General features: G+C 26.3%; 1 protein-coding gene across 1 annotated transcript in view; it reads right to left on the bottom strand.

Moving 5' to 3' along the window:
- Positions 1-1141: 1141 nt before the first annotated feature.
- The window catches only part of LOC129915244 (extracellular serine/threonine protein CG31145), a 107766-nt gene continuing 96134 nt past the window's right edge, over positions 1142-12773 (bottom strand). The window contains exons 8-11 of the mRNA XM_055994725.1: positions 11022-11102; positions 8893-9005; positions 1777-1917; positions 1142-1681 (exon numbers count right to left, since the gene is read on the bottom strand). Coding sequence (XP_055850700.1) covers positions 1486-1681; positions 1777-1917; positions 8893-9005; positions 11022-11102 — 531 coding nt within the window. The 3' untranslated portion in view covers positions 1142-1485. The remainder of the gene's footprint in view (positions 1682-1776; positions 1918-8892; positions 9006-11021; positions 11103-12773) is intronic.

Genomic DNA, 12773 nt, shown 5'->3' with positions numbered 1-12773 from the left:
AAAAATAATTTACATTATACAATTACATTGAAATATTTATAAATATCAAATATTGTTAAAAAAAAATTCAGAAACTCGTTATGGTTGAAATTTCGTTTAAAAAATGTCTGTTTGTATTGTCAACATTTAATTAGGCCGCATAATATTATATTAAAAATAAAATTCGTTTTTTTTTCATAAAGTATTTTTTTTATAATATTTAGGAGATGAAAAAAAAATACTTTTTTCTTTAAATATAAACAAAAATTAATTTAAACAAAAAGTGCAAGATTTATATATTTTCTTATAATAGAATTGCTATATAAGAAATTAAAACAAATAAAATGTGCAAAAAATAAAATTATTCATAATATATTATTTATTTTTATTAATTTTAAAATTCTATAAATAAAACAATAAATTTTAACTAAACATATAGTTTTAATCACACTTTTAGAACTTAAATATTTATGTATATTATAATATCTTACAAATTAAAAAAATATTTACAAATGAATTTGAATTAAAATTATGTATAATTAATTTTTACTTTTTTTTTAATATTGAATTTATAATTTGTTAATTTTGTTTAAATAAAATAAAAGCTTTGCTTTGGGATCAAGTTGAATGTTGGGTTTTTTTTTTTTTTTAATATTTATATATAATAAATTTAAAATACAAATTTTATGTGCATTAAACACTGATGGAAGGAATATAATGCATAAATAGGTACATTTTCATTTTTCTGAAATGAATTTTCATAGAACAGCAATAAATTTATTTTTTTTTTTTCAAATATTTTATATTTTATTTATATTTGTTTTTACTGCCAAATAGGTTCTGTAAAAAACATTTTTTTATATGGATTTTCTGATTTATAAGAACTTCATTGCAGTGTTTAATGAGAACATAAATTGAAAAAATAAAAAGTATAAATCAAAATATTTGGCACTAGCTACATTTAACTATCTAGTAATTGAATCTCAAGTGGTTAAAAACTGCCAAAAAATATGTTTTTTTTTTTTTGAGATGTAACATCTATGAATTTTTTAAATATGTTTTTTTTTTTTTTATTTTAAATTTTAAATTCTTAAAAATATTATTGACGAATAGTTTTAAATATTTTTTTTTTTTAATTCTTAAAAAGTCTCTACACAAATATTTTTGGTATCATAATTATGTCTTATTATCCATTTTGAAACATTAATAGTTTTGATATTTTGTTTAATTTTTTTAATTAAATTTAATCAGGAATAGTTTTCAATAATTTAATTATATTATAAACGTTTAAAACATTTAGTTTATTTTTATTTTGTTTTTATACACCTATTACAACTTTACGAATATTTTTTGTTTGAATTTTATTTCTTTTTATTAATATATTTTTTAATTTTTTGTTTTTTTAATTAAAATTAAATATTAAATTTTAACTTAAGAAGAAATAATAGATTTAACTAGAAATAATTATATATTATTTTTTTTTTTTTGTTTTTAATTAGATTACCGCTATGATGTATCATCCAATGAATTCTCAAGATCTTCTGGAGGATTTTTCTTTAAACAATCACGTATTCCTTGTAGGATAATTGCAACGCGGCGATCCAGCGCCACTAAATGTGGATCCCATAGGATAGGATTGATGGGATCTGTTGACATTGTTTCACGCATTATATCGGATAAGTGTTTGGGTCCATTGTGGAATCTATCAAAAAAATAAAAAAAAAAAAAAAAATAAAACGAAAAATAGTGATTTTAATAAATAAATTTATTAAATTAAGAAATTTTATTGAAACTTACTCCAATAACTTTTTAAGGGTAGTCGTCCGTATTAAACAGCATTGCAGGACTGGTGCCAAAATTGTAAGTTCATCATGAAATGGTTTACCAAATCCACGACCATGATCCAAATGTAAAGGAAATGTGTCATTTCCGTAAACTCTGTTAAATACAAAAAAAAAATATAATATTAAACTTCTTCAAAAAATGCATATTTTAGATAGAAAATAAGACTCTCTAAGGACTTATTCTTTAAGCAAATACGATAAGTTGTTTGTAAGTATCTTGCTATTATTTGGCTTTTCAAACTAAATTATTAAGTGACATTGCAATACCTGTTTTTCTATATATTGTATATATTCCCAAATCTTAATAATCCTAAATGGGTCTTCATTTCGAAATAAAACTCAAACCAATTGTTTTACTTTTTTTTTGTGTTTCTATTAATTTTCTTCATTTATTGGCAACACACTTATTGGCTTTTTATCTATAACCATTGTGGTGGTGAATTCAACATCTGGGCTGATGGTTTTGTTATTGGTAATAAAATTCTCTTCATGCGACATATAGAACACTAGACAGAAGGAAAAAGGATACGTGCTCCATTCAGACTTTAGAGTTTTGCAGAAAGGTTGCACAAATATTCATTTTATATGATGGTAGCATTATACGGCGGGCATGTAGTTGTTTTGTCGCCGTTGCTTTTTGTTACGTCGAGGAGGTTGCCGAAGCCGATGTCCTTCACATCGGAAGTATTGGAGTTCTATACATTTATGTTTGTTTGTAAGAATGAGCTTGAGCATGCATTGGAGTCTTGAAACCTTTCTGTATTTCATATAAGGAGATGCATATTGCAATGCCTTCGTTTGCATACATACCTATGCAAAACAGGCTTTAGACAAGTTTCCTTCTTCTAGTGCATTTTTTTTTAAAGTAAAAGGTTGATTTGCAGTCAAATTTAAGTTGAGATTTTCATTCAAAAATTTATAATTTATCAGTACAAGGAGTATATTTGAAACTCGACCGCGTAAAATAACTCCAACCAGGAATCAGGGTTGTAAAAACATCAATTTAAAAGAAAAAAATATTTTTTGCAACTGAAAAAAATTTGCAAAAAATTTGTGTTGCAAATAAAAATATCTTGCATTAAAAAATAAATTGCACGACTGGGGTCGCACGTATTTGCTCTTATGGTAAAAGTTAGTCTAATGTTAAAGCTTTTCATTGAACAAAATAAGGGAAAATTTAAAATTTGATATTTGCACGGAATTTCATTAGTGGTGCAAAAAAAAATAAATAATTATATACCGGTTTAAATGATATCTTTAGAAAAAAAATTTCGAAAATCTTTGGAGCTGTTTTTAAAAAAAATAATTTTTTATATATAACAATTTTTTAACATTTTTCAAAAAAATATTTGGTATGACAGTTTGAAGAAATAATTAATTTACATATAAAAACTAATTTTCAAAATTTTTCATTAATCCGTTTTCAAAAAATTGATTTTTCAAAAAAAAAATTTGAAATATTTTTTAAAAATCCAAAAATGCGGTTTTTGAAATATCATTTAAATCGGGTTAATGTTGTACGAGATATTCAGAAACGAAAAAAACCGTTCTATGACAGGTACCGTTAATAACGGTACAAAAAATATTTCTTTTTATTTTAAAAGTTGGCTCTTATGTGTAGTACTACACACAAAAATTTTAATCAATATCGTTAGAGCCGTTTTTGAAAAAAAAATAACTTTTCTATTTCCGTTATATGGCAGGTACCGTTAGTTTTGGTCAAAAAAAAAAATTTCAATTTTCCCTCTAAAGAATCACCAAAAACTGCTAACTACCAAGTTTGAAGAAAATCACTTCACTCGTTTAGGCTGCAGCTCCACATAGAGACAGACAGAATTGCCGGACCCATTTTTTTGGCATTCTCCATCATCGTAATGTCATGTAAAATTGTTATCTCGAGTTCGATTTTTTTTACGAATCCTAAACTTGCCCTATAGTACCTATTTCGCAAAAAAAAATGTATTGCAACTGTAAAATATTTGCATGAAAATAAATTTTTTACTGCATACAAAAATTTATGTACTTTGCATTAAAAAAAAGTTTAACTGCAATTAAAAAAAAATTTTTGCATTGAAAAAAAAAAAAAAAAAAAATCAATGCAAAATGTGTGCATTAAATTTTTTTTTTTGAAGTGAAAACTTCTTTAGTATCGTAGTGATTTGGAACACGATGAAACGAAAAAGCGACAGGAAAAATCAATGAATAAAATTTAAACTGTATATAAGTAATAAAATAACATATAATTTAACAACAAATAAATAAGTGTACGAAGTATCGTAATCTCAGTTTGAAATTTCGACATGGTTGGTTTTAAAAAATTCTAACTTTTTTTTGTAGGCGTGTCGGTCGTAGAAATATCATTGAAGCATCATATAAAAGGTGAAATAATAAGCTTTCAGGTGGTTTAAAATTTATTATAGGTTGTAATTAAAAAAAAATGAATGGAAGAGAAAAAAAGATTGATTTTTTGCTTTTTTTGATAAAAACTGATTGGGTTCAAAAAATTATAGCTCGTTTTGTAGACGTGGGACAGACATGATTGAAATAAATATTTAAAGCTTAAATAGATACATTTCCATATGATATAAAATTTGTTATAGGTTGTCATATAAAAAAATGCATTTAAAGGTGACGCAAGAAAAATGAGTTTTTAAGGTTTCACTTCTACCACGTGTGAATTGCACACCTGAATATTCGTCATAATTTTATCTATTTGACTATACATTCGCTATTTCAACTATAATATTGAACCTAATGTAAGACCAAACAGTCAAAATTGTAAGAAATTCGACGAATATTAAAAAAAAAAATATTTAATGCATGCATTTTGCATTGATTTTTTTTCCAATGCAGAAATTTTTTTTATTTCAATAATATTTTTTTTTTATGCAACTTGTTTTTATTTATAATAAAAATTTGATTTTCAATGCAAATATTTTTCAGCGACAATACAAATATTTTTAATGCAAAATATTCTTAGTTGCGATAAATATTTTTTTAATGCAATTTTCTTCATTTGCAACAAATATTTTTTGTTTAAATTTGTATGGTATTGGGATAGAAAAGCTCTAAAAAAATAATTTCTTACAACTTTGTAATGTATATTTCAGCTGAAAACCCTTTATGAATCAAAATAAAAGTCACAAGTAGCACAAAATAGTATATAATTTCTTTATTTAATCTTTATTGGTATTGTACATATGGCTTCTTTTTTTTTTTTCTTTATTCCTTCTTTATTTGGTATTATTTTTCAATTTATTCTAAATTATGAACTTAATTCCTTCTTAAATAAGGATAGAATCTATAACTTCTTTTTATTAAGAAAAAACTGTGTTTTAAATCTTTGAAAAAAACCGTACTTTTTGTAAATATGCTGTACCAATTTGACTGCAAATCGGTCTTTGCCTATACCACATACAAGGTTTTACCTCGTCTTCGTCATATAAGGGAAGTTCAACAAGGAATAGGTAATATAAACACTCTAAGCGGCTCTATATAGAAACACACAAAACTATGCAATGAAAGTGAAGAGATATTATTATTCCTTGAATTCCTTAGAGGAGCTAAAGTGTGTGTGCATACTATAGTTTTGGCTTCGAAAGAGAGTACCTCTCTATACCCAACCTTCAGTACTTATGCAGTGTAGGTACATGCCGCTTCTCTATAACCGTCGTCATCGTAGTCGTCGTCTGCCGGATCTCATCTTTGAGTGGCTATTTAGTGCAATATACTTTGTCGACTTTGTATCACCTATAAAGTGGTGCCCTCAGTTTTTAACGATGAAAACCATTTTGTGCAAAGCTTCAAGTCTCGTTTAGACGAGTTATACCGTATACAGACGAGCATCTACTTCAGTTTTTGTCACTTTGCTTTTGAATTCGCATAATGGTTCAATAAATATCCAAAGTTGCAGTTGCAGTGCACGGTGCATGCATTGCATATTGGCATCAGCACATATTCGTGCGTTGTGTTTCGTGGGGCAATATGCACTTTTGTTTCACATATTCCTTGAGTTTTGGGGTCCTTGAATGGGGTAATTTATAATAGACATCACCTGGGACCTGGCAAATTTCAATTTTCCATGAAAAAAACCTGAGCTAATTTTGGGGCTCGATTGCAAATAAAATTGTTTAATCTTATTGTTCGACAAATCGGAACTTTTAACATCAATTTGTATATTTTTATGAATTTTTTTTTAGAACAGAAAAGAAGTGTCATTGCAGCACAAATGAAATATCAAGAAAATCAAGTCAAGTTTTGAACAAGAAAGGTTTTAAAACTGCTGCTGTAGTTTTTTTAATTGTGTATTTACACCTTTTTTTTTGGAATTTTACATAAAAACTTAAACTTTCAAAACCTCAAGAATAATCATTTGAAACTTTTGAAAAAAAAAAAAAATCATTTCCGTAAAACTTTTGTAGAAAACAGGAAACTTAAGGAGTACCTACCTATCTTACACCTATCTACCAAAAGATCCAATTAAAAAATTAAGTCACATTGTCATTTAAATAAAATGTAACTCCTTCAAGAAAGTTTAAGTAGAAGTTTCATTTTGATTGTAAAAATATTGAAAAAAATTTTGAAAAACTTTGCCTGCTTCCAGGTGGAAACAATCTCTCAATTCAATCTAGTATAAGTTGGTAACTGCAATTATTACTTCCAAACCACAAGAGAAAATTTGTTATTTTGCCTCCATTTCTGATTCCACAAAGAATTCTGAAAAATCTTTCCAGGTGTTCATATTTTTTAACATTTCAAAAGCAAATAAAAAAAAATATGAAGTAAAAATTTTGAGCTGAGACAATTTAATCGTTTCCTTATTTCTATTTCATTTTTTTTTTTGTTATTTTTTAACGGAAAGATAAAAAATTGTTGATGGTATTGCAATGCAAGTTGTAAAAAAAAACTTATTTCTAGAGGAAAAGTCAAAGAAAAAGAAAAGTTTCAATGCAAGGAAAATTCCTTGAGAGATAGTGAGATGAAGGTATAGAATCAATTAAAATCAAGTGATGCAGTATCTGTGACAGGTTTCAGTTATAATTTGAAAATAATAATAATAAAAAAATATTGTTTGTCAACTGAGTTCCTCGTGGAAATATTACGTCAGTCAACAGATTTTATGTGCAGCAGGTGCTAAGGATTACAATTTAATCTGTAGTTTTCTTATTTTTTTTTTACTTAATAAAGTTCATAATTCTTCTTGCCTTTGGTGTGTTATTTTTTTTTTTTTTTTTGATTAAGAAAAAAAATGTTTCTAGGTGAAGTTTTTACTTGAAAACAAAGGTAAAAATATGAAAATACACTTAACAAATTTTAATAAGTTTTTTTTTTTTTTCAATTAAACTTGTGTTTTGATATTACTTGTGGATGTTTATTAATAAATTATTAAAAAAAGCTGCATATACAAAAAAAAAAAATAATAATTTTAATTGCTTATAATAATTCAGTAATTATAGTCTGAAGAAAAAAACTCAAATCATCAAGTATCTATCCCAACAAAATCATTATCTTAATAAATAAAAATGTACGTCGCAAGCATTTGCTTTTACTGTAAAATTTCTTAGTATTTTAATTGTCTTTAAGTTAAAAATGATAAAACACAAATTTTAATTCAATGTATAAAATGCAATCAATATTAATATAATAAAAAAAAAAATTAAAAAATAATTTTTAAATAAACAAAAACATCTATCTTTATGGTGTTAATCTTTAAACGAAACATGCCATTACAGTTAAGTTTTTACAATGCAACAAAGAATTTGTGAAAAATAAATAACATTTTTGAACTGTTTTCGAACCCAAGCTATGAAAATCAATATTAAAAAATGTTTTTTCGGTATTATCGGGTCAAAAACATCACAACTAAGAAATATGAATAGCAAAAAATTATTTTCCAAAATAATAAATAGTAAAACTAATATGTTTTTCTCATGTTACATGTAAGTAAAATGCACTGCCTAAGACCACCAAAAAAATTCGGAGAACTGAGAAAATAACTTTTTATGAAACTATAATATATGCTACTTCTTCTAAGCAAAAAAACAAAACACTTTCTGCATTAACATTTTTTATATCTTTTTTTCAAAAATTATGACCATATATAAAAAATTTTTTTTTTTCAAAAAAAAAAAAATGTGAATTTCAGTGCCTTTCTCAATAACAAAAAATTAAAGGTATGATATTTGATTAACTTTTTGTAATAATCCAGTAACTAGGCATTATTATCTTTCAATTAAGCCATCGTAACCTAAAAAATTGTTTAATTTAATATTTTTTACGAATTTTTAAAAAAATGTTACATGAGAGTAACGCTGGGTCCGAAATTGTTAAAAAACAAAATAATTTTCAAAAATGTTTCTCTAAGTCATCAAAATAAAATAATAAATATACCTATAAAAACAGCCTTTTTGACGTATTTTTTTAGAAAATTATTAATTGTTATACAGTATGTTACAGTTGTAAAAGACGTCCATACTTCTAATAACTCTTATTTGAGCAAAATCAAATTCACTGTAGTTGTTTATTTAAGCATTTGATTAGAAAAAAAATCGTTTTAATTTTAAATTACTCAAAAATTAAAAAAATACAGACTCTTTAAAGAATATTTGCAACGAGATTTTTTATAAATTATGTTATAAATTTTGGTTTAAATACTTAAAAAAATAGTTTTCCAAAACTCGAGCAAAATTTTGAAAATTTTTTAATTAGTTCTTCTAAAACCAAACAAGTGCCAATTCTCAAAAGTACACAGAAATTTTGTTTGAACTTTTGACCCACTTTGGTGGGTTGTAACTCCATAGCTAATTTGTGGACTAATGAGAATGACCCATCCAATTGTGTTAGTAGTTGGTTATGGACTTTTGGCATATGAACTTTTACCCTGTACCTGAGAAAGGCAGATGCGAGCAAAGTATTCATAAAAATGAAAAAAGTATAACTTAAACCCTAAGAAAACATTTCTAAGTGTTACTTATTGCAATTATATTTTTCATTACCGAACTTGCAATTTTCGTTTATTTTCTACTAAGGCTTTATAATTGTTTTTCAAATCTCGGTGGCAAATACTTACTTAAATGTTTCATAATGATGTCGGTCCATGTTTCCTGTTAGAAAGTCAAACACTGACATATCCATTAAATCCAAAAGACGCCTGCCTTCATCATATGGTGGGATGTCCCGAACCTTTAATTTTGAATACAAAAATGTATACATTATAATCAATAAAATATATCAGTAATTTATTTTTTTTTTTTAATTTTAAGTTTTTAAAAAAATATGAATAAAAAAAAAAGAAATCAATTCATTTTATAAAACTTCTTTGATTTTAGATTTTAGATGATTGCAATATTATCTTATTATTCAACATTGTTTTGAGAATTTCCGCAAAAAGTTATCGTATCAAAAAAAGGCTTGATGAAATATGTGTCAAGGAAAAACCCATTAACACATTAAATTGATAACAAAACTCAAATCCTTCATATTTACTAGAACGAGAAGAATTGAAGCTCTATTTTATCTCATTTAATTTAATTAATTTTTCGAATTTGGCAGATTTTATCTTTTTTGTTATTAATTATGTAATATCGTATTAAGTGTTTATTATCGCTACAACTATCGGTTAAGAGCTGTGCGCCAAAACCCACTTCATCCGCATGAATTCTCTCTAGATATCGAATTATCTGAAGAAGATTACTCGCGCGGCTGAAATAGAAGCCAAAAAGTCTTAACTATAACTAACTCAATTTGTTGTCAACTGCTCAAAATTGGCATAAGATAAAAGCCGTAAGAATATGAGCGACTGTAATAACATCAGATTTATTTTATTTTACGTACACTGTGGCGTATGCGTACCATTTTTTTATTTTCAAAATTCACTCCGTGCTTATACGATTTACTTTCGTTACTTTGAATTTAAAGGTGCTTGGTATATATGTTTGCGTAAATAATTGAAGACACCAAAATCTTGTTAAAAGTTAGACAGATATTTTGTAAAAAATGTGATCGCCTTAAAACTCTATTTATGTCGTTTGTTGATACAAATGACCACCAACCAGATGAATGCTATCAAACGCCTACATGAATGTGTTTCAACTACTGTTTGCATAAACCTTTGCATATTTTGAGGTGCATTTTTACTTTATATATTATTCAATTTGTTTTGATTTTTTTCCTAAGACTTTTCAAATTATTCTTTCCGACAGAAACACAAATTGTTCAGATCTGTAAGCAACGCATAAGAAAAATCTGTTATTTTTAGAATATAATTTCTTGAAGATGTTAAGTAGGTACTTACTAATTAATTAACTAGTAGAAAAAAACATTTAGACATTAAGAACTTATTGAGCATAAAATAATTATAAAATTTTACCTTGAAGCGACGAATAAAAAATAATTCTATCCAAAAGCTTTTTTTCATTAAGTCTTTTGATTTAATTTCTTTCAGTTTTCTTGAAATTAAGATGAAAATTTTCAAACAAACAAGTTCATTTTGATTTCATCATCAAAACTCAAAGAAAACTGCAAAATTGGTTTTATAATTTTTGAAAAAATATCTCTCAAACTGCATGCAACTGCGTTCTGGTTCTGAACATTGCAAGAGAGAGGATAATATTGTTATTTTCCTTTTTAAAATGTATTTCATTAGGATCAGGAGGAGATTTTTTTCTTTTCTTAGAGCTTCCCAAAGTACAGCTAAATAATAATTTTCATTTCACCTAGAACATGGAAAATATTAAGTCCTGTGATGGTGAAACCATCAGCATTGCATTTGTATTTTCCCTTTATTATTATTTGTTTGCATTCTCGCATTCATTCATTTATTTACAGAAAACATGAAATTTTATATTCTAGCGCTGCCACTCAGGAAGTGCACGACCTCTATAGTTTGAGAGTTGCCTTGTTTGAAGGGTTAAAAGGATAAAGGTACTCACAAAACTTGAAGCAATATCCTAAAGAAGAGTTTGACTTAAAAAAAAAATATATATATAAAATCTTCTTTGAATTGCGTTCTTCTCTATGTCTGCATCATTTCTTGAGGCAATAAAGAAAATAGAAAAGACCTTACAATCAGTATCATAATCAAAAAGTGCCAAGCAACCGGTTGTAGAAGAGCAGAAAAAAAATACAAAAAAAAAAAACAGCAAAAACGAACGAAGTGAAGTGAAGAAGAAAGAATCGCATTCTCCCATTTAAACTTACCATTGTACAGTAGTCAGCGTCAGTTTCCCATTGGGCTTTCCTTCTTTTGTGATAGGATCGTCGCCAAGGATGTCTCCAAACCTGCAATTGAATATTAAAAGCAATTCAAGATTATACGGTTCATTCATTTTGTATTATTTAAATTATAAACGAAGAAGGACATATTAAATAACGTTCCTTGAAGAAAATAGATATAGATATTAGATATGCTAGGGATAGTGATTGAGATAGGTAATTTACTCCGTAGAAACGTAGGGCTACGACAAAGATTCAATTACGTTTTATATTAAGATCGAAATATTAAATTCTTTCATTTTAAATTCAGGGTTTAATTGAAAGGTTTAGTATTTCAAAAAAACTGAAATTTCGTGCTCAGTTATTTGGGCTTGTTATTATAAGTACTTTAGTACTTAAGTACTTTTTAAGGTAATATTTTAGAGAAAACACAATTTTTTCAAGAACTAGAATTAATGTCCAAAATATAACAAATATGGAAAAATTTATTTTTCTATAAAACAGCTGTATTGATTTGCATTTAAACGTTTTTGAGTGATGTCGAAAATGAGGTCGTCTTTTTGAAACAAAAAACAATATGCATAGGTATTTTTTAGCCGTTTTGTTGATTTTAACTTGCTCTATACGGCAAGTATTGGTTTCGTGTCGAAAAAAAAATTTGATTTTTTAATCAAAACCAACATTACGATGATGGAGAACTCCGAAAAAGTGGGTCTGGCAATTCCGTCCGTGCGTCTGTGCGTCCATCTGTACACATTTCCACAGCATAAAAGGGTAAATGGATTTTCTTCAAATTTGGTACAGATGATTTTTATGGAATTCTGAAAGTTGGTTTTTTTTCCTCCCCTACAAAAAAAATACGACATTGGGAATTTCTCGAAAACGGATTTAACGATTTTGATTAAACTTTGTATACGTAGTATTTAAAGCAGTGGCAATAAAACTGCATTTTTATTTTTTCTCAAAAAAGTCAACAACAACAAAAATTTTTTCATATAACAAAATTTTGCCCTAAATGTCGGCTCTTTCTCAATATCAATTTTTTTTTTAATTTAGAGCCAGCTTTAAAAATCTACAAGTAGACTAATATAAAAGTGTTTTGAACTGCAAAAGCAAGTATGTGCGAGCCCAGTCGTGCATTTCATTTACTTACTCATAAAGGAACAATTTTAACAAAGATTTTTTTGTAAAAAAACATTTTATCTATATTGAAAAAATATATTGAAAACAATAAGACCTACAGAGATGGTCTCAGGCTTCAAATATCGGAAATTTAACCCTTTCGGACCCAGCGTTACTCTCATGTAACATTTTTTTAAAAATTCGTAAAAAATATTAAATTAAACAATTTTTTAGGTTACGATGGCTTAATTGAAAGATAATAATGCCTAGTTACTGGAGTATTACAAAAAGTTAGTCAAATATCATACCTTTAATTTTTTTTTATCGAGAAAGGGACTGAAATTCACATTTTTTTTTTTTTTTTTTTGAAAAAAATTTTTTTTTATATATGGTCATAATTTTGAAAAAAAAAATATAAAAAATCTTAATGCAGAAAGTGTTTTGTTTTTTTGCTTAGAAGAAGTAGCATACATTATAGTTTCATAAAAAGTTATTTTCTCAGTTCTCCGACTTTTTACTTGCGATATAGGTACTATAGGGCAAGTTTAGGATTCGTAAAAAAAATCGAACTCGAGATAACAATTTTACATGACATTACGATGATGGAGAATGCAA

Source organism: Episyrphus balteatus, chromosome 3 (genome assembly GCF_945859705.1).
Source record: "Episyrphus balteatus chromosome 3, idEpiBalt1.1, whole genome shotgun sequence".
In the NCBI taxonomy this organism is placed as follows: domain Eukaryota; kingdom Metazoa; phylum Arthropoda; class Insecta; order Diptera; family Syrphidae; genus Episyrphus; species Episyrphus balteatus.
The sequence above is the reverse complement of the archived record's forward strand: the minus strand, read 5'-3'. Positions and strand labels throughout refer to the sequence as shown.